The sequence below is a fragment of the Rhyacophila brunnea genome, unplaced genomic scaffold (genome assembly GCF_057557595.1).
Source record: "Rhyacophila brunnea isolate RB1 unplaced genomic scaffold, BYU_Rbru_1.0 scaffold_5, whole genome shotgun sequence".
Taxonomy (NCBI): Eukaryota; Metazoa; Arthropoda; class Insecta; order Trichoptera; family Rhyacophilidae; genus Rhyacophila; species Rhyacophila brunnea.
Genome location: NW_028233170.1, coordinates 34,068,157 through 34,088,876, shown reverse-complemented (window position 1 = coordinate 34,088,876; position 20,720 = coordinate 34,068,157). Strand labels below are relative to the sequence as shown.

Here is a 20,720-nt window from a genome sequence, read left to right as displayed (position 1 = left end):
GGTACGATTTAATTGATTTGATGTAAACGACATTCAAGATGGAATTAATAAGTTTATTAATAAGCTTAGTTAATACATAATACTTACTGCTGACAGTAAGTATTATCGTGGCCATAACAAGAAAATGTATGTGTAAACATGTATTATCCTGCAGTTGCAAGATTGATAGCATAAATCAAAAATGTTCAGAAGCCTCTGAATTGTCATGCGACAGTTGAGATTTTTTCGATCTGCTCCTACACAGTAGAATGATAGTGGCGAACCTGGTAGCAAAAAAACGAATTACATCGCGGAAAGGCTCATCTTGGGGTTAACCGATTTTTATGACCTGTCAAATAGTACCATAAAACGACAACATTGCGTCTCGCTTACTCTTAAAGAATGAGATTGGAGAGACAGTCAGCACTTTTACCGGTAAACAGTTATTGTCACGATAGTTTAAAATACACACTATTGCTGCCAGTAAATCCATGCACGTGTAGAGGCGCTATTATATTTGGTGATTTGGTACAGTGGTTGTATTATGATGATATTCTATTTTTGGTAACTCATTAATTGTATTGAAAATAATTTTTATTTATAGGTATTACAAAGGTTAATTAAGTCAAGAGGTAAAGGGCAGACGAAAAACTTATCTGTTCAAATGGTGGCCGCAGAGAAGCTCGCACAGTGTCCGCCTGAGATGTTTGATGTAATATTAGATGAAAATCAACTAGAAGACGCATGTGAACACATAGCAGAATATTTAGAGGTAATAATTACATTATTCAACATTTAATCAAAATGGTGATCACCTAATTCAACTTCAATATCAAAGAAATATGTAAAAAATAATTGAAACTTGGTAAAACCTGACAATATACACGGAAGAATAATGAAGAAAGAGGTGGTACTATATTTCATCCATAAAAATATTCACAAATATCCAGAAAATGATTCAAGAACATCAGTTATTCGTTCTTTCAAGATTCAGAACTAACCTGCCATGGTAATACCAATGCATGTATTTGACCTGCTTCAGATATCAATATATTTTACTTGCACAGGGAGAGCTTTTAATAAAATACTTATTTAGCTCACTCGTTATACTTTGTTGTATTTTATCACACTGTACTATTTATTTATAAGGTGAGTGTTTGATAGGTAGTTTCAACAACATTTGACTTTGAGTGTCCTAGTTTTTCTTTTGTTAATAAATGTGTTGTTTTTAAAAAAAGAATTTTATTATCAATCTCCAGCAGGTGGCAATAGAAAACTAAACGAAATACCTATGGTTTTTTATTAATAAATTTACAAATTTCTTGATTTATTGACCTAAATTATAATTTTGGAAGTAAAGTTTATTTCAACGACATACAATAATATTATTTATCTTATATTTTTGCCGATTACTGTTTGAATTGTATATTATTTATTGATGATAATCACATTGTTTATTTAAGACTATGGTAATTTCTGGTAGATTCTATCCTATCTGTATGATTGAATTCGATTTCCAAATCCTATATTATCTCATTATATTGTATTCATGAAACGATTGAAAAAAAGCAGGGGACAGAAAAAACATGAACCTTCACAATGTTGTAGAATTAGACAATAATTTAGTAAATCTATTTGTTTGATTTCCTACTTGGCCTGAACTGACATCTACATATAAAAAATATTTTGTTTGGTCAAATTACGTTTCCAGTTCCAATTTTGGATTTTCACGAGAGATAAAAACGTTTTCATATTTTGGATACGATTTTAATTTCTATTGTTTGACTTGGCTGTCAGAATTATTTTCATGTTGACATGTGTGTGCCTATATTTTAATATTCAATAATGTAATTATTATTGTTTTATTAAGATAAATGATCAATGAATTGACTTCTTGTGGAGCTGGGTTCTTCAGCTAGTTATTTCGATAATGATAACATTACTATTTATGTGTTTAATTTTAGGCATATTGGAGAGCAACTCATCCGCCAGAAGGATCAAGCTCATTAGGAGGAGTTCCTCGACCACTTCCCAACAACCCCTCACCGCAGCCTTCACCCACCACTCCGACCACTCCAAATACACCAGGAAACCCGCACGATAGGAACCATCAAACACCAGGTAAAACAAATATTCAAATCAACAATTCATTATATTACATTGTATTTCACTGTTTACATTTAATATTTCACTTATATGGATTTATTATTATTCAGGCCTGCTTTAAATTTTTTATGTTTATCTGTATTTTTATAATAATAATACAAGTAAACACAGCCATCACAAATAATAAACTATTCGAAAAGATCAATCTACTTAATTTGTAAAGAGATATTAATGAAATAAATCTATGATCGGAGGCAAGACAACAATGAATACAATTAAATCCACAATTTTGTTCGTCAAACAATACAACCGCGAACAGGCAACAGATACTACATTCTTTTTTAATAAAAAATCCCTGCGCCTCTATTCCAATGTATCCACCATGAGTGGAATGTATTGCGCCAGGACTATCGTATTGTTATTAACACCGGTTACTTTATTCAATTGCCTAGGCCCTGGAGTAACCAAGGTAATACCAATTTAATAATCTGCAAACGATAGAATCCACTCGCGGCAGGTACTAAAGGCGCTGAAATCTCTGTTGTAGTCAATGAAATGTTGCTTTGTATTTCAACTGTCATTATTTACGGTACATATCTATAGGTTAGTGCATATTATATAATATTGTAGGTCCTGTTTTAACAGAAATTGGCTTATTAAACACAAAACATCCATTCGCATCATACCTTTATGCTGTAAAAATATTATATGTCCAAATATGATATTTTAGAAGATATTCACTAGTTTTCCTTTGATTTTTCAATCGATTCGAATCATTCATTTTCTCAAAACATACAAAAACAGGATATACAACATTATGTGCACTAACCATTCAGTATACGTAATTCGTATTATTATAAACAATTCACTCTTATTAAATTTGTGATGGTTATTCATTTATTCATTTTGCTCCTAAATATTGTGTAGTACTAGATACCCAGCACAGTCCATTGTTAAATGAATTACGATATTCAAATAATATTATTATCAGATATATAATTATATACTGATTTAAAAAAAATTATTAACTTAAAAGTATTACGTATGCAATTTCAAGTGGCTGACATCCATTTTTTCTAAAAAGAAAAATCTGTTCCACCCTGTGGAGCCCTTTATAATCTTATTAGGATCGGACATAGTCAAATGAAAAAATTCAATTTCTCACTATTTTCATTATTAATGATTAGTTTTAAGTCATTGTCATAATTAACATTGAATTTACTAATGTCTTCTGAATATAAATTACTTAACGCTCACAGGACACCATGATTCGTATTATGCACATGAAAGGGATAGAGGTAAACTTAATGAAGCCAAAATGTTAATATTCATTTTGAATGTATAAGAAGTTATGTATAGAAATAATTATTTTAATTTATGTTTAAAGTCTTTCCCTTTTATTTTTTAGTATTAAATTTATTCTCTTCATTATGATTGTTTTGCCTAAGAAACATTATCATAATAATTATTGGCAGAGTTGTATAATATATTTATATACTGCTTATAAATGCTTAGTTTAAATTTATCTTCACATTTTAATTGAGCTTTAGTTTTACTATTATAGCTTCATAATACACATTTCTAATATTTTAAATATAAATTTTTCTTTAAAAAAAGAATTGTGGTGTTAGTCCTGACATCTAGTGAAAAATAAATTCATCACTCACTCTTATGTACTGAATGTCTGAAAATTTTGCATGTTTGTACTGTCATTCCATTTGTCCATGTATTTTTTATGTCTCCCCGTTTGTTCTGTATAATTTTATTTCACTTTCAGTTTATGCGAAAGGCCACGCTCGTTGAAACGGTGTTTTGATCTCGGAAAATTAAGTGTTTAAATATTTTTTCGCATTCAAGAAATATTTCGACAAAGCAGCAGGTTTCTTTTCAAATTTCATTTGCATTAGGTTTTTCTTTAACCAAACAAGATGGCTAGACGACAACTTGTCTATCTTTTTCGAAAGCTTTTTGGATTTTTGGCCAGATTTTTTTACTCACACCGATTTATTAAAACATTTTGATATTTTCAACTAATAATTAAATTATCTGTACATCCTGTGTTGAGTGAATTATTTTAGTGCCATATTTACTGTATACGTCAAACTTGTTTTTATTACACGAGTATATCGACAGATTATTTTTTTAACATCTTAATCTATTGTAATATGTTTTCTTTAACTTATGCTTTCACATGCGATAATAAAATGTTTACTTTTTTACCATTAATATTAATTAATTTATTTATTAGGTAATTTGGTTCACCTAGTTTTGATTTTCGATGGCTTCATTAAAACCAATTAATAGAAAATCAATCTTTTAGTATCCCATACTATATTTGCAAAACTTCAAGTTCATTAAAAGAATACATGAGTCACTTAGTCGCTAAACCCACTCTGGAGGTTTTTTTCATTTTGTGCATTTACGATGATGTTGATGCAATTGTGCAGTGGTGAAATTTGTATAGCGATTTAAACGTATGCTAAAAATCATGGTTAGAATCATGACGTCTGATTGGTTGGCTATGTAGAGCGATTTTAGTAACCTATTATTTATCCTAGAGCGGATTCGGCGACTGAAGTCAATATTCATTTTGATTTTTTGTTGAAACAGGGCGTAATTTAAAACTTGCACCTCGATAGGCTGGTAGACCTATTGATATAGCACATACGTACATTCAAAACTAATTTTATTGAAAAATCGACCACAGAAGGTTTGGCTCACGTCTTATAAACAATTTGAAAAGAAAAATTTTATTCATTCATAAATATATTATGATTAAGTATATTTTTTTAATCAAATAATTTGGTATGGACACTTGATAATGTATGTAATGCACATTAAACGTGTGTTGATATACTAATCACCAATACATAATAATAATAAATAAAAAAAGTATTCAAAGGTGCTTACGTTTTAAAGTAGGTACCATATTTTACCGATTTCATTGAAAATATCAAAGTTTGTTCCCACAATAGGTTTTACCATGTAAAGAACCAATATTAATTAAATGTGCAAAATCATTATGCATAACACTATAATATTAGAAAATCAAACAATATAGTTACGAAACAAAATGAAGTTTATTGTCTGATACATGTTTTAGTAAGTATCCGTGTTTTTATATTAAAATTAAGCAGTTCTGATTTCAATAATTAATCTTAGTTACTTCCTTGCTGTTATACTAAAAATGCCTGATTTCTTTATATTATACAGTTCCTATAAAACCGACACCTGCGATCTTGGCGGCAGATGTAGTGGTACCTAGCCCGGGAAAAGTTCGAAACTTCGGAGTCACTTACTTACAGTTTTCACTGAACACCACATAAAAATTACCAATAATATTGATTATTAAAAAGTTACATCACAAAAACTTCAGTTAATATACAATAAAATTACGAATTAACTGAACGGGAAGATAATTGTATAAACAGTATTTTAAATCTTCTCGACAATACTAATTATCTAATCCAAGTTATACATAAAAACTGCTAAGCTTTTCCAATGCTTCTCTACTTTTTGGCTTGTAGCTCTTCTATATTCTGTAAGTAGTCATAATTATTAATTATTGCTTTTTGACATTTTATTGATAACCTAACTGGCCCCTTGATTTTACCCCTTTAACTTTTTGAATTAACTTATTATTTTGATTTCTTTATTTTAAAGGCATGATTGATAATACTCTTATTTAGGTACCTCTAGGATGTATGCGTAGTAAGTATTTGATATTTTGATATCAGTGACGAAGACTGCCTGTTGTTCAGTGGATAACCAATGAAAACGATAATACTATAAAGTGCAATGATTAATATATTATAATATTGAGGTTTGAAAACTGAAATATACGTTAAATAAGCTGAGATGCTTCAAGATTTCATTTGAATACATGAGATATATTAATTTGCAATATTTGTGACAACATAATATTTATATTGCTTTTTATAAATCGATGTGAACAGCCTTCGCCACTGGTTGATAATACATAATGCCAACATTTTTTTAAAAGGGTAAAATGGGCGGCGTTAAGTATTAATGGATCACATAACATAACCAAAATAATAAGTTATGAATGATAACTGCTAGTAAATCTTCGAATTAAATCAGGAGGAATTAAACGAATAAAAACATTCCATGTTCTTTTTGGGAGAGTTTTAAATCTAGCATCATTGTTACAATTTGTGTACCGGTTATTTAAAAAAATCAAAAACTTAAAAGCCAATTATACCTACTGTTGATCTATATATACATAACGTCGTCTAAATGATGATGCGTTTTGGTTTGAAAAAATATTGCTTATTTGTGGTATACCAACCACTAACAATAATATTTATTTTAGAATAGATTCCCGATTACGAACAAAGTAGATAAATATTATAGTAAAAATTCCCTAGAATTTATTGTTTTAACTTAAAATTCAGAAAAATAGATCAGTGATAACTATTTTGATTTAAATTAGATATCCAGAAATAATTTATTTTCAAAATTTATTGTTTCAGTAAACTCCCAATTACATAAATCTTAGCATGTTTTGATAATAATTTTCTTGTGACTAATAATTTTAATTACCTTTGAATTTTTTTAAATCAGGAATTTTGCAACAATTTAAGTTTTTGATATTATTAATTTCTAAATAGAAGTAAACTATGTTTTAATGAAATTAGTAACAATATATTATTTCTATTCGAAGAACGTTGTAAATCATTTACTTCAAATTTCATTAAATACCACTTTACCTATTACCTACGAAGTAGGATAAGGCTGACAACAGTTTTAGGACAACTGCGTCATGAAAATCTTCATGTCGAAATACTTCTGTAAATATTACATTAATGGCCCGAACACATTGCCACGTCACACATCAACTTTATTTTTTAATAAAGATTGGTGGTTGTAATGATTTTTTCGTTCATAAAAGGTTCTTGTTTTTAAAAAAAACCGATTTTGATTAAAAAATGTAATCTCTGGAAGATGTATGGAAAAATTTGTTACATATTATTCAGTTATGATAAAGGAGTGAACCTGTTTTGAACGTTTCAGTTATTTGGTCATCTAAAAGTAAACATTAACATAATGTTTTGATAGCGTAAAATTTATATTTCTGGGTGATTTTCAGGGCCGTCGTATCACCCGCACCATTCGGGACATCCTCGGGGGAGGTCCGCGCGGCTAGACAGAGACAGGGACAGGGAAAGGGACCGCTTAGAGAGGGATCGAGCGAGAGGCTACGACGACGACTATAGCTCGGAGCGAGAGGTCATGTATCACCATCAGCACCACCATCCGCACCAGGGGGGCGCCCCCGCCCCCGCCCACCACCATTACCGCCAGTCGCATCACTCCTCCTCCCGGGAAGAGTACGAGCGGGACTACGACGACCGAAGAGATCACCCGGGTCAGAGTCACAACCATTCCAACCACTCACACCCTCATACCCACCCGCAGCACCACCGCCAAGCCGGGGCGGGGGGCAGCGCCACTCGGGAGGGCGGCCGCTCGGAGGAGCGCTATGGGCGAGGCGGCGGGGGAGACGATTACGGCTCTTCCAGACGAGCTCTCAACGCCATCTAGTATCAAGATGAGCCACCTGTGTGGTATTGCCGTTTTTGAAACGCTAATCTTAATGACTGCTAAGGATTCAGTGATTGTGCGAGCGAATAAAGAGAAAGGGACTCCGCATATTGTGAAGTTTATTCAATTTAATCATTATATACGATACGTACTGTATAATGCTGCTACAATCACCATTTTTTAGATGTAAATCGACGTGTACGTGGCGGGATGCTATTATTAATTGTCGCAAGATTTTATTCATTATTCCTGTGTAATGTTACTTAACCCTTCAAAGAGACCACAGTTTACCGGAGGTTTCAAATGAATCAAACGGTTTTAGTGTCACTCTAGAGTTTCAATTGTTTCAATTTCGAGGGAAACTTCCCTTCCATGCACTGGCGGATTTAGGGGCACGCAAGCAAGGCTTCGACATTCTCATTGAACTTCAATTCAATTAACTGCAGAATTCAACAATTTAAAATAACTATTTTCGAGGTTAGGTTAATCAATGATCGAACCAATGCTTTTTAATATTCTTTCTCAACTCTATTGTATATCGGTGTTACTTGTACAGATACAGTAGAATCTCGAAATACTAATATATACTCCAAATGGTGACGTAACTAGGTAATTCGAATATTAATCAAAAAAATTAGGAAATCAAACACATTAAATACTAAATACATTTAGGTTGCACTTCATCAGCCATTAAATATTGATAAAACTACGTTATTGTTCTAATAAATCCGAATGATTATTTTTATTGAATCTCTAAATAATCTTGTTATTGAAAAGTAGTCGAGTTTCTACTGTATGTACAAGTTTAGTTTGGTTCTCAAACCGATCTCATCTAGGACCTTGGAAACCCTAAATCCACTTCTGCTTTCATGTGACAATTCTGCATAATATTTTCATATTAAAATTCAGACCAAAAGCGAGAGGACGGATATGAACATACTTGCTCAATGAACGAATGCTTGTGAAGTTTTTAGTTTTTGATTTTTGGTTTTCGCATTCTGAAAACCGAGATAGTAATATTATTCTTTTGAATAATTTTCTTGTATAAATGAATGCAATATTGTGCCTCTGACAGATGTGAACGTTTTCAAAATAATTATATAAAATCATCAGAAACAATAGAAGTACTAATTACGATAACACCTAACAAATTATTAATATTATTGTTATTCATAATTTCGAAAATTTAGTATTAATTTACGATAACGTGTTTATAGTAAATCTAATGAATTCATTTAATAATTCATAGAATTTTTATAGCTATGACAAATTAATATTTTTAAATAGTAACTACTTATTAAAAAAAAAACAAACTTCATACGTAAATTTAATTAAATTTCGTAACTTGACTAAAAAATTTTATATGAAGTTTCAATTATTGTAGTGGACCGTTTCGATGTTCATTGTTATTTAAATTTTTGTCATCCACTTATGTCATTAATCGTACGTATAGTAGAATTTTCTATGAACGTAGTGCATAATGTTAGAATACTTAGGTACGATTCCAACGCAAGTTAGAATCTTAAGTATTCTAAATCAATAATAATTCCATTCATATTAAAGTTATGATATTATTATAGCCCTATGCCTTGTATTCACCCTTGTACCTATAACCATAAACAACGAGATGACAAAAATGCAAATAATATCTGCGGTAGTAAAATCATGTTCTAAAATTTCTAATATATTTCAATAGCGAAATGAATCAATTAGGGATTGCAATATCCGCATTTTGAAACAGGTATCCCAGTACTTTTTGATACCGAAATACCGGTTTTAAAAATCGGACAATACCGATATATTTGGAATCGAAAGTGGAAACAAAATGTATTATTTAACATATAAAAGGCTTAAAGGACCGTAATTTTTTTGTCAGCTTACGCGATGTCTGGTGTACTTCCGTGACACTTCATCGTCCTTGGTAACCAGCGATGACAGATGTTATAAAATGATAACATTTTTAAGAGATTTTTACACATATTATATTATTATCGGTAGATACTTTTGTTTTTTTCAATTATTTTACAAATATTGGTATTCAATAGGAAATATCGAAATACCGGTATTGGTATTTTCATGCAGTATTGCAATCCCTAGAATCAATGTAACAACTTACTTACATATTATTACCAAATTTCATTTACACTCAAGTTACACTCATATTTAAATAATAATGTAATTACATCAACTCGCGCTCATTAAAAATCCTCGTTTCTTCAAGTCAGTATTATTAAATTAAATTTAAGGACTTGTCTCTTGAGCAATAATAGTAATCTTCAAATTTTTCACAAATCAGCTAGGATCGTTTATTCAAATGTGCCTCTTTTCAAATTTGTAAAATAAAAACATTTTGAAAACCTCAATCAAAATTAAGTTATTATTCGTATACCTCGTAGGTATTTTTTTTTTGTTGTGCTAACTAAAGTAATCCTTAGCTTCTCATTTAAGTGTCTAATTATTATAAATGGCATTATCAGACATTTCATATTTTAAACCGAGTTCTCCGGCAACAGGGAAATTGCTTGTTTTGTTATTCTAATAAACGTATGTTAACACTATTGACAACCGCTGAACAGGAGTGAAATCAAAGATGGCGACAATTTTACAGCTGACATTTGAAGTGATATATTATCATTGTTAATTATCGTCTTATGTCACTAACTAAATTAATGTAACTACAATAAAATTGAAAAACTGTCATAAAAATACTTTCTTAGAATGTCCCCATCTTGGATTACATGACTGATATTGTTTAGTGCTTCTCAATAGTGTTACAGAAAGTATTTTTTGAGATTTTCAATACTCAAAACTTACGATGATAAAAAATCAGAACGTCCATGCTATATAATTCTAATCTATTACAAAATATGATTATGAATAATAATTCATTTTTGTGTACGTAATCCTATAATAATAGATAAGAAATTAATTGTCACATCAAAATATATAAAATATGTATTATTATTCTGTGTGTTTACATATTGTGATACGGCTTCTATATCAGAAATATATTTACGAGCCTGTCACGAAGAGTTGTATTGTATAAAATCAATATCGGGATGACTGTCAGTTACCTATGTTATTGCTGTGCTCAATGTGAAGATATATTTCTCACGGTGCACACAACCTTTTATAATAATAGGGGCAGTTAAAAAAGCCTTTATTGTTTCCCAACAGCCCCTTTTTTCTAACCGTGAAGTAAAAAATTAATTTTATAAATGATAGTCTACGAAAGAGAACCTATTACACTAATACATTACATGTTTTATTATTCATATATATATATATAATAGCCAAACTTGACTTCGAAAAATGAATTTATATCAGCTTTCAATTATTATCACAACAAAAAAAATAGTTGAACAATTTTATTAGCATGATTCAGCCGCATGAATTTATTATAATGTTGTTACGCGGCAATAGTTCATTTCATTATAAACGCAATGTCTAATTGAATAATATACATGAAATTTTTATAGTTCTATCAATTATTAAACAATATTGACTTATAAAAGTTCTGGTCCGCTTATTAATGTAGTGTAAATTTTGTATTACAATGTATTATATTATTATCAAAGTCAAAGTGGTCCTTAAGTCGTAACCGAAAAGGATTATTCCTGCTCTAGATTAGTCCTTAGATTTACAACCAAAAGCATATTGTCTAAAATCAGCATAATATTCTAACAATGCTTTTGTCAATGTTTGCCTTTCAATAAATTCTATTTACGTGTAAAAATATTCTTCGATAATTCAACGTAGACGGAGTTCTGCTATTTATTTTAACAACCATTTTAAGTGATATTTTAACTATAGATACATTAGTTAAATTAATTGATTCATAAATATTACAATTTAAAAAAATACTTTAGTGTAATGTTTCCATTAGTTTTGCAATTAAAGGAACTAGAATTCCCCGGCGCAAATAAGACTATCATGGCGTAGAGAAAGAAAATTGATTTGTTTTATTAGAATAATAATCAATTTATATTATAAAATAATGTTACCATTTTATAATTTTTATTTATTTTTCATTACATAAAATAACAGGATTGGCAGATATATAGAGACCCATACAAATTATTCTGTTCATAAATTTATTAGGACAAACACTAAACTGTGCTTTCTGTACTTCCGCTGTCATAAATATTGTAAACAGTACAATATATTTTGCGAGCTTAGTATTTTATGTATGTGCATGTTGTTAAGTCTTTCTGCCTCAGAATTAAATAAATCTTAGATTTTATCAAACAAAAATGATAACAAAATTTGCCATTTTCTTTATTATTTGTCCAATACTCCAAATTTTAATATCGTAAGCAAGCTATATTCAATATCGCTAATTGTAATGATATAATATTTGTACAGTATAATTCACACGTGTAGTCAAAATGGTTATTTATCTTTGACAAGATTCTTATATGACTGGACTGTTAATGTAATAAATATGAAACATTTAACGTTATTATAATATTGTAGAGTTTGAAAATAATATGTTGTTGAAATTGACGAGAGTTTGGCTATGTTTTGTGAGTCTTTGCGCATATTTTTTTTTTATTATAATATTAATATTGTATTAAATTTAATGAAAAGTATAGTTACCCATACTTTTAGTGTCCTCAAATATGCGGGGACTCATAAGAAGTGCTGTGATGTTTACAAAACAAATTCGAAGGAAGACATTATCTTTACGCTCTAATTTATCATTTCCCACTTTGACTAACTTTAAATTGATAATTATTGTTTATTTTTTAAAATAAAACGTTAAATAATTTGAAAAATATCTTCCGATTAGTTTGTTCGATACCTAGTTTAAATAAAATGGACATTTATGTATCTACATAATATAATTCGATAATTATTAATAATAAAGTGAATGGATGTATAAATTACATTATATTTAAAATGTGATATCCATCAGTCCGCAGTTTTAAGCAGCGAACGCTACATAATTGATAGTTATTAAATATTTGGTATTTTCCAATGTGCTTTTAATACAATTTATATTACATATTATAAACTATCCTAAAGAGATTTTTTTGAATTCATTGAATGTTCTGATCGCTATATAGCTTAGTTTTAATTTTGATGTAGACTTATTAATCATTAAAAAGATTTTTTTTTCGATATTATAAATCGGCTTGTTGAAGATATAACTACCTATCCCATTACAATATATTGGTACCAAATCAAATTTTATTATTGTTATTATAGAAAGAATGCTTACATATTTAATTACTGTACTTACATTTCTGAATAATTGTTCTGAACCATTCTGGTATATAATTTTTGATTATATAATTACAAACTGATTGTCATGTCATTTTATGATCCTTTTATAACCAAATTTCAATAAATAAAGTATTAAGTAGTCTTCTCTACACGATTTCCCCAATACTTACACAGATTTTAAGTACTGATTTAATGGAACTAGTTTCATTCAGTAGATATAAAAAGATTATGTGTCGTTGACTATTTACATTTACATGGTGTAAAGAATATTTAACATTGCATTGTGTAATTGAATCAATCATTTCAAAAAGACATGAATCGTGCTGTTTTAATTATTTTAATAAATAATATAAATATGTACATAAGTACTTTAAAATGTTTTCCAAAAATCTATTTATATTATAAACAGCATCCGCTTATTAGACTGGCTTCTATATTGAGACGTCATCATGGTCGTTCCTGGAATTAAAATCGTTGCAATAGCGCCAGCATGCAAAAAGCGCGTGGTGTAATACTATAATCGCATGCAGCGTCATGACGTAGATGTTAATATAAAATAAAGCTAAATGCAGTTTTTCAGCATGAGAAATGTACCTTGAGTATGAGGAAATGCCAGATAAACAATGAATCCCCACATAAAATAAAACAAACAATTTACGGTAAACACCGTCATACAATATAGATTTGATTTTACAAAAAATACAACTTTTCATTGAGACTAGTTGTGTATTACGATTATTAAGGCATATTGGGTCGCAAAAACAGACCATTTCTGAACTAGCCTATAGGAAAGTTACTGTTTTTTCTCATCTTTAATTTCAGTTCTACAGTACAGTTGTCCAATAGTGACACATGTCGATTTGGAAAGACTGATTCAATCTAATTTGTAATAACACCGTGTTGATTAAATGAATAAATAATCATGTCATATTGTAATGATGATAACTGTTAAACATAAATTCCACAATCTATGTATTCCTCGATATTGTATGTTATTTCTACCTTGTAGACATGGGATTCAATTCATCGGGTCAATTGTACATACTCATGAATGTTTTTTATGCTTTGGACTTAAGTATTTGATTGTACTTTTAATCGTGATGTATTCATGTGACCAAGATTCCTTCCTTACGTTAAGCAGAATATTCTTTGTTTTTAAATTGCAATTTATAAAGATAATGTTAAATCAAGTATTCAAAATGTGAATTCTAATAATATTATTATAATGTACTATTTAAAAATATCCCTAACAGAAATGAACACGTATTTGAATCTTTAGTACTATATCGCAATACTGAACACTGGCGCCAAACTACCTACCAAATATGAATATTTCTTTCCCAGTCATAAAAATAAGATAACACTATTGCAAAACATCTGATTATGAGCGAATTACTTACGACATTGTAACAAATAATTAATGACAGGTTCGATTTTGTAATCTAATTCAATCAATTCAATTCATATCTCAAAATTATACATAAACTAAGCTATACAGGTTAGAAAAAATTATGTTAATAAAATTAATCTGACAGCTGTCAGCTATTTATGAAACACCCATCTTGAAAATGTAGAATCCAGTGTTCTTCAATAGTGTTATCAAAAATAGTTCACGAAATGCTGTCAATCAAACACTAACCGTGTAGTTGAAATGATGTGAAAGAGTTACAATTAATTTAATATAGTCGAATATGAATTTAGTAAAGGCGTATTGCTGACTTTTGTGCCAGGTTGCAGACTGTAAAAATGTGACTACCTTTAACCTATTTAAGATTTTCAACAACTTGAATAAATTTATGAATAATATACTTATTGTTGCAACAATTTGTAAATAAAAGAGTACTTTTTATCAATCACAATACTATATGATTTGATTTCTTTAGATGCTTGTGTATTAGTAGACTCCAATTCTTAGCACAGTCGCACATTGAAAATCGTCTCGACTGGGATAGTCATAAATCAAAGCTGGGCAAAATATTGCTTCTGTGCGCATAGAAGAGGCCACGCCGGGACAGTGACATCACGTGGCAAGCCAAAATGAATAACAAAGTCAAATAAAAAAGTGTGTGAAATTTGTTACATGCAACACTAGCTGTTTTTTTTTTCAAACTAAAAGGTTGCAATTATGTGTGGTATGCACAGGGGGGTGAAAGTTCCATACAGCGAACGTGACCACCTAATACATCAGAAATACTCAGTTATCAGAATAGATGGCAACACGGTCACACACGAAGTCGCATGATACAAGGCAATTCCAATGACCAATCAGAGCTCACCCATGGTCTAGCCAATCAACATTCGAGCTTTCGATTAGTCTTTTCAAATTTCATGTCAATTCTACATGATATTTTCAAAACAAAAGCAGTCGTGCAATATTTTTCGAGTTGACATAATGTCCAAATAATAACCATATTGATAAAAAGGTTTTGCAATCCGATAGCTGATAAAATAAGTTAATGGGTAAGTCTACTTTTATTATATTATGTTTATAGGTATATACACTTGTATGCCCCTTGAAATTTCTTTGCAGTCGTGGCATCGAAATAATGATAGTACCTACCTATTGTAATTTTCACGTTTGCAAATCTACCAACGCAAACATAAAAAATAGGTAGGTTTATAAAGAAGATTATGTTTTAGTAAATTACGTACCTACCAATATAAATGTCTATTATTATATTTGCGCATTCTTACAAAAGTGTAAATGGCGACCATTGTCATTTTATATTTTGACATTAAATATATTTTTAAATTATTGTTTCAGAATCTACATCAATATGTTGTCGATTGTTGGGGTTTCGACTGCGAGAATAACAGCAAGCGATGAAAATTTATAATGAAACACAATATGAAATAATTAAGAAGTCATCAATCTGACAGGAAGAACTGACAAATAATTACCATGGTGGGAGTGCGTTACTATTATTATTATTACATAATTATGTCCTCATAAATTTATGTTGTTATTCATAATTTGTCAATATGATTATCATTGCAATAAAGTGTACCTATTTGAATTGAAATATCGACTTTTATTCATTTTTGTCACATTTTCGTTTTTATAATTATAAATACTTTTTTGGGTTCGGATCTATGGTTTTGTCACAGTCAAAACTTCTAGTCACACCAATAGATGGTGCCAATTATAGGGGGCATCTTCTTGTATGGAACTTACGAATCTATATATATTTATATATATATACGTCTGTTATCTATGGGTATGCAGTAGTTAGTACATTAAGTAACATATTGCGTTTTGTGAATGCTAACAGAATCGTATCGAAAAATTCGCTGTGTTGCAGCCAAGACGACTTTGTATGTGAAATCCTGTGAAACAAATATATAAACTAATGAGTCTCTACATAAAACTTACTTCTTTAACAGGGTCCACATCCAGCCTGCAATTTCATGGTTGATACAACTGCAAAATATGGTCATGTAGCTGGTTGAGGTCGAGCTGGTCTAAGTTCTGTGTAATATGCTCAGACAGAATTGATTGTATGGCAATCACAGTTGGCTGATACAAAATTTGATCATGTATGGATTATTCCTAGATACGAATTGAATATGTTGATTTTTACACATTTATTTCCAAGGAGTGGCAGCTTAGCAAAACATAAGTGAGAATCTTCTGCCTATTATTTACACAAAGCAGAGGGCGGGGAATTTATTGCACTTGAAAATTTTTGAATTCCCTAGATGATCGTAATGATGTGTCGTCAGCCAGAATAATATAGAAGTTACATTTATTAGAAACACGTATCACGCCTTCAATAGTAAAAAAAAGTTTAACTACTGTCATACTGTCACGTATATACAAAAAATATAAATAGTAGGATGAAAATATAGTAGTTGATAGTGATTGCATTTCACATAAAATACAAATGACAACAATAGAAGCTTTATATCATAGATAATATCCTATTTAGGTTTAACTCCCATATCGAGTTTGGTCCATTTGTCAGAAATGAGGGTATCCATTTAAATAAACATTAAATAAAAGACTTGGTTATTTATATTTTATTTATTTGAAATTGATTCAATTTTTCCACACAACATACACAACTATGTGACAGTTTATTATAGAAGATAAATATTCTAACAAATCTTTGGCCTTAGCTAGCTCCATGATAAATTTCCGAACAAGAGATTTTAACAAAAGCCCACCCATGCATGACCGATCTTTCACATGAGGAAAGAAAGAATGACAATTTTGTCTAGAGGAAAATAAACATCTTTTCAATTTTCAACTAACGCAGAAGAGCGAGGATATTAATAAGCATTAATTCCTAAGAGATTATGAAAATTATTAGGGAAAAAAATGCCACCATTAGAAAAATCTTACAGAGAAAATGATGTATTTATTTTATTTGAATAAGTATAAAAGTTCTTTCTATTTTTTGTTTTATTTTAACAATTCAATGGTGTCCAAGTAAAACTACATGGTCGATTTTATTGAAAATGAGCTTTAAAAACCATATATGATAATTTTTTACCATCTTCGGGTACATAAATTTAATTTTTAAACTATTAAAAATTAATGTGACATACTGCAAAAGTAAAATAAAACTTTACACATTGAACATAAATTGGTTTAATGTTGTTTTTCCGATTCCAAATAATTAAATAAAAAAATGTTGAAGCGGTTCATGAAGGTAAGGGGATATTTATTTAATGTAGTTTTAATTTATAAGCAACGGCATCCAACAGGAACACTTAAAGACTCTCTTTTGTTAAAAAGTGCTCTCCTATACAATATGTTCAACATTTACGCAGTTTTGACTTAAAAAAGTATTAAAAACGGATTTTATTTCATACATACTACGTCAATATATATAATTATATTTATCATCATATTAACTGACAAGTACCTCAATTTACAAGGAAATGTGCTAATTATAAAAAAGGGGGTTTCGCAAAATTTCCAGAGCGGGTTTTGTGACTCAACATGTAACTATATAAAAATACGGTTGGATTCGTGATGCCAAATTACACCACAATATTAAAAATTGAATACGTAATGTTTTTATTATCAGGTTCATAAATAATTCACTAAATATTTATGTTTGCCTTAAAACAATGATATACAAAACGTTATTACATATTCAAACAATGAATACATACACTATTTCCAAACATTTTAAGATTTATAGGAAAAGTACTTCATTTTGGGCAGCCAATTATTGTTTATGAACGATTTAAAAAATATTGTTGGTTTTATCTTCAAGCTGCCTCCGTGAATATGGTTTCTATGCAAGTAGTTAGTATGTAGTTGTAATTAATAAGAAAAATGATAAGAGTGGTATAGAGTAAAGTTGACTTAGACGACACACTAAACAGACATCAAAAATTCACACAATATATAATAGAAACACTACAATACGAAAATATCATGCAACAGATATTCTTATTCTACTATTGGTAATTCGAGACATACAAAATACAAGAAATATAAATAATAACATTTTTATGATATAATCTTTGTTTACTGTCCTTTAAAGTGAGACATTTTAGTAATAAACATCCATGGTTATGGTCAAAAGATAATAAATTACAATGGTAACTGGGTGTTTCCATTACTTATAAAAATAAATTAAAATTATCAAAGATAATTATTGTGGAGCTGAATAGACATGGGGGCCTAAGTAAAATTGGGGCGTTTTACGGTGTCGGTGTTTTTAAAATTATCAATTTCTTCTTTAAGACGTCATCAAAATCTAATTAGTATAATTTTGTCTCACTTCTTTCCAAATCTTTGAGTATTTTCCCTAGCTCGTTCACTTGCTGAAATGATCTCGCATACGGCAGTATTTAAAAATACTACTCTACTGCCTTTTATCTGTATTAATTAAATGTTTGAAAGACTTTTTTTAAAAACTATAGTTTAGCAGTTATGCACCTCTTCTAACCAGCTCCTCATTTGAAGAAAAAAAACACAGTACAGGTAGATACTTTTGTAAATGTTATAACTTCCATAAATAAAACATGTGAATCTTGCTCACAAAAAATTTCAAGGGATAAAAATGTGTAATGGTACAAACAACAGAACTATTATAACATTGTCTATGAGAGGCTTGAATAATTGAGCTGTTGAAAGTTGAGATTTTATATGAATATTGAATCAAGTAAATTTTATTCACATTTCAATTGACTTTATTGATCACTTCGACAAAATAAGATGGAAAGGTGTAATGGTGACACATTAGAACTCAAATGCGGTCCCCTCTAAGCTAATAGCGGAATGGTTTAAACAATGTTGCATTGAACATATTTTTTGGTTCTATATAATATTATAGAATGGATGAATTCTAAGTAAAAGTTACTTCCATATTTTATATATTTCTGTGATTTGTGTATTAGGTAAGGTACTTTACAAGGTATCGACCACTTAAAATAATTGACATTCTTCTATATTTTTATTTATTTACATGTTAAATTAAAATAGTCTTTGGCACCTTAGGGAATAAACAAATAGTTACCTGTATTTTAAAGGTCCATATTTATCCAGTACGCCAATAGTATTAACAAGCTTCACTTGAAATTTGTATAATATATAAATGACATTTGATTTTTTGGTTTTGTACAATCAGATTTCTATCATTTTTGTAAGCACACATAGCTTATACAATATTTACAAAATTGACACAAAACAATCTGTGCAAGTGAGTTTTTTTTTTAATTGCACGATACTTCCAATGGCCAATGTCCTTACATTCTCAATAATTAATCTTATTTACTCTTAATAATAAGAACTGTACATTCTGAATACACATAAATAATTATATTAACTATCCATTTTGGTATTTGAATTGTACAGCAAACTTAAAATAATGTTAATTTATAATAGATAACAAATTAATAAGGTAAACAAACAAAATAATTTATTAACACTGTAATTAATATTATATTTGCAATAATTATTATATTCTACAACACTTTCCTAAGACATCTCAGTATAAAATTATTAAGAAATAGAAAAAGATTTAGATAGGTACATTTAAATAAGATGTGAATACTTTTGCACAATTACTCTATTTATTACACCTTCGATGTCTCTATTATTCTAATTTTCAAAGCTACCGTCATGAAATTGTTATCTCTTTGGTTTTTTGATATAGGGGAATGTAAAATGTTAATCTAAATGTAGAAATAGTTTTCATAATCCGCATAAGAGTGCGGAATTTTCTTTCTCGGTGCGGCCATTGGAGGTAGACGTGAAGATGGAGGGAGGGAAGGTGGTGCCGATGTGAACGAAAAGATACTGTCGGGTCCTGCCGTCCCAAAACTGGTCGAAACCGGAGACTGATTAGGTGTGCTCGTAATAAGATCATCGCTTTCTATACTGCTCAAACTTGTTGTGTCAAAACTCTTTGAAGAAAATCTATTCGGATCAGAATAATTACCGATGCTAGGATACTTGTATACAGGACTGTAGCAGCCGATCTGGTGACAACTTTTACTGGAGATCATACTCGAATTACCAAACATAGTTCCGTCGGTTCTCTTGGTAGATTTGCAACTGCAGAATGCACTTTTTTCAGAGTCACAGCTGTGAGATTTTTCTGTCACCGCTGGTTTGAGGCTGTCTGTTTTTAGATTGACATAGTTTCCCCACTTTTCACCGTTGCTTTCTAAAATATTTCCGATGCTCTTGTTTCTCGCTTGGAAGATTTCTGATTCCGGATCGTTCAGAGGGTTTCCTAATCCTGATTTCTTGTCGACTAACAACGATAAACTTGAAAATGACTGCAAGGTTTGTTGCATTGTTGAATAGAACGGAAGCTGCTTTGTCGATGGCTGGAAATCATGAGACCACAGCATCTGTAACGAATATAATAAAA

General features: G+C 29.9%; 3 protein-coding genes across 7 annotated transcripts in view; 2 read left to right on the top strand and 1 right to left on the bottom strand.

The window, feature by feature from the left end:
- Ca-beta (Calcium channel protein beta subunit) overlaps window positions 1–8,949 on the top strand; it is a 77,155-nt gene extending 68,206 nt beyond the window's left edge. The window contains exons 8-11 of one of the 5 annotated variants that reach the window (XR_015071631.1): window positions 584–751; window positions 1,944–2,100; window positions 3,863–3,964; window positions 7,196–8,949. Coding sequence is in view for 3 of the 5 variants with exons in the window: in XM_085955758.1 (XP_085811884.1) it covers window positions 584–751; window positions 1,944–2,100; window positions 3,345–3,383; window positions 7,196–7,650 (819 nt within the window). In the remaining 2 variants the exon portion in view is untranslated. Of the gene's footprint in view, window positions 1–583; window positions 752–1,943; window positions 2,101–3,344; window positions 3,384–3,862; window positions 3,996–7,195 lie in introns of those variants that run through there. The other 4 variants (XR_015071632.1, XM_085955758.1, XM_085955759.1 and 1 more) reach the window with 4 other exon arrangements.
- Window positions 1–20,720, top strand: part of LOC147066343 (uncharacterized) — a 112,657-nt gene that overhangs the window by 9,104 nt on the left and 82,833 nt on the right. The gene's annotated exons all lie outside the window — the stretch shown is intronic.
- Window positions 19,460–20,720, bottom strand: part of rau (RA domain-containing protein rau) — a 200,654-nt gene continuing 199,393 nt past the window's right edge. Inside the window, exon 6 of the mRNA XM_085955761.1 lies at window positions 19,460–20,700. Within this exon, the coding sequence (XP_085811887.1) occupies window positions 20,017–20,700 (684 nt within the window). The 3' untranslated portion in view covers window positions 19,460–20,016. The remainder of the gene's footprint in view (window positions 20,701–20,720) is intronic.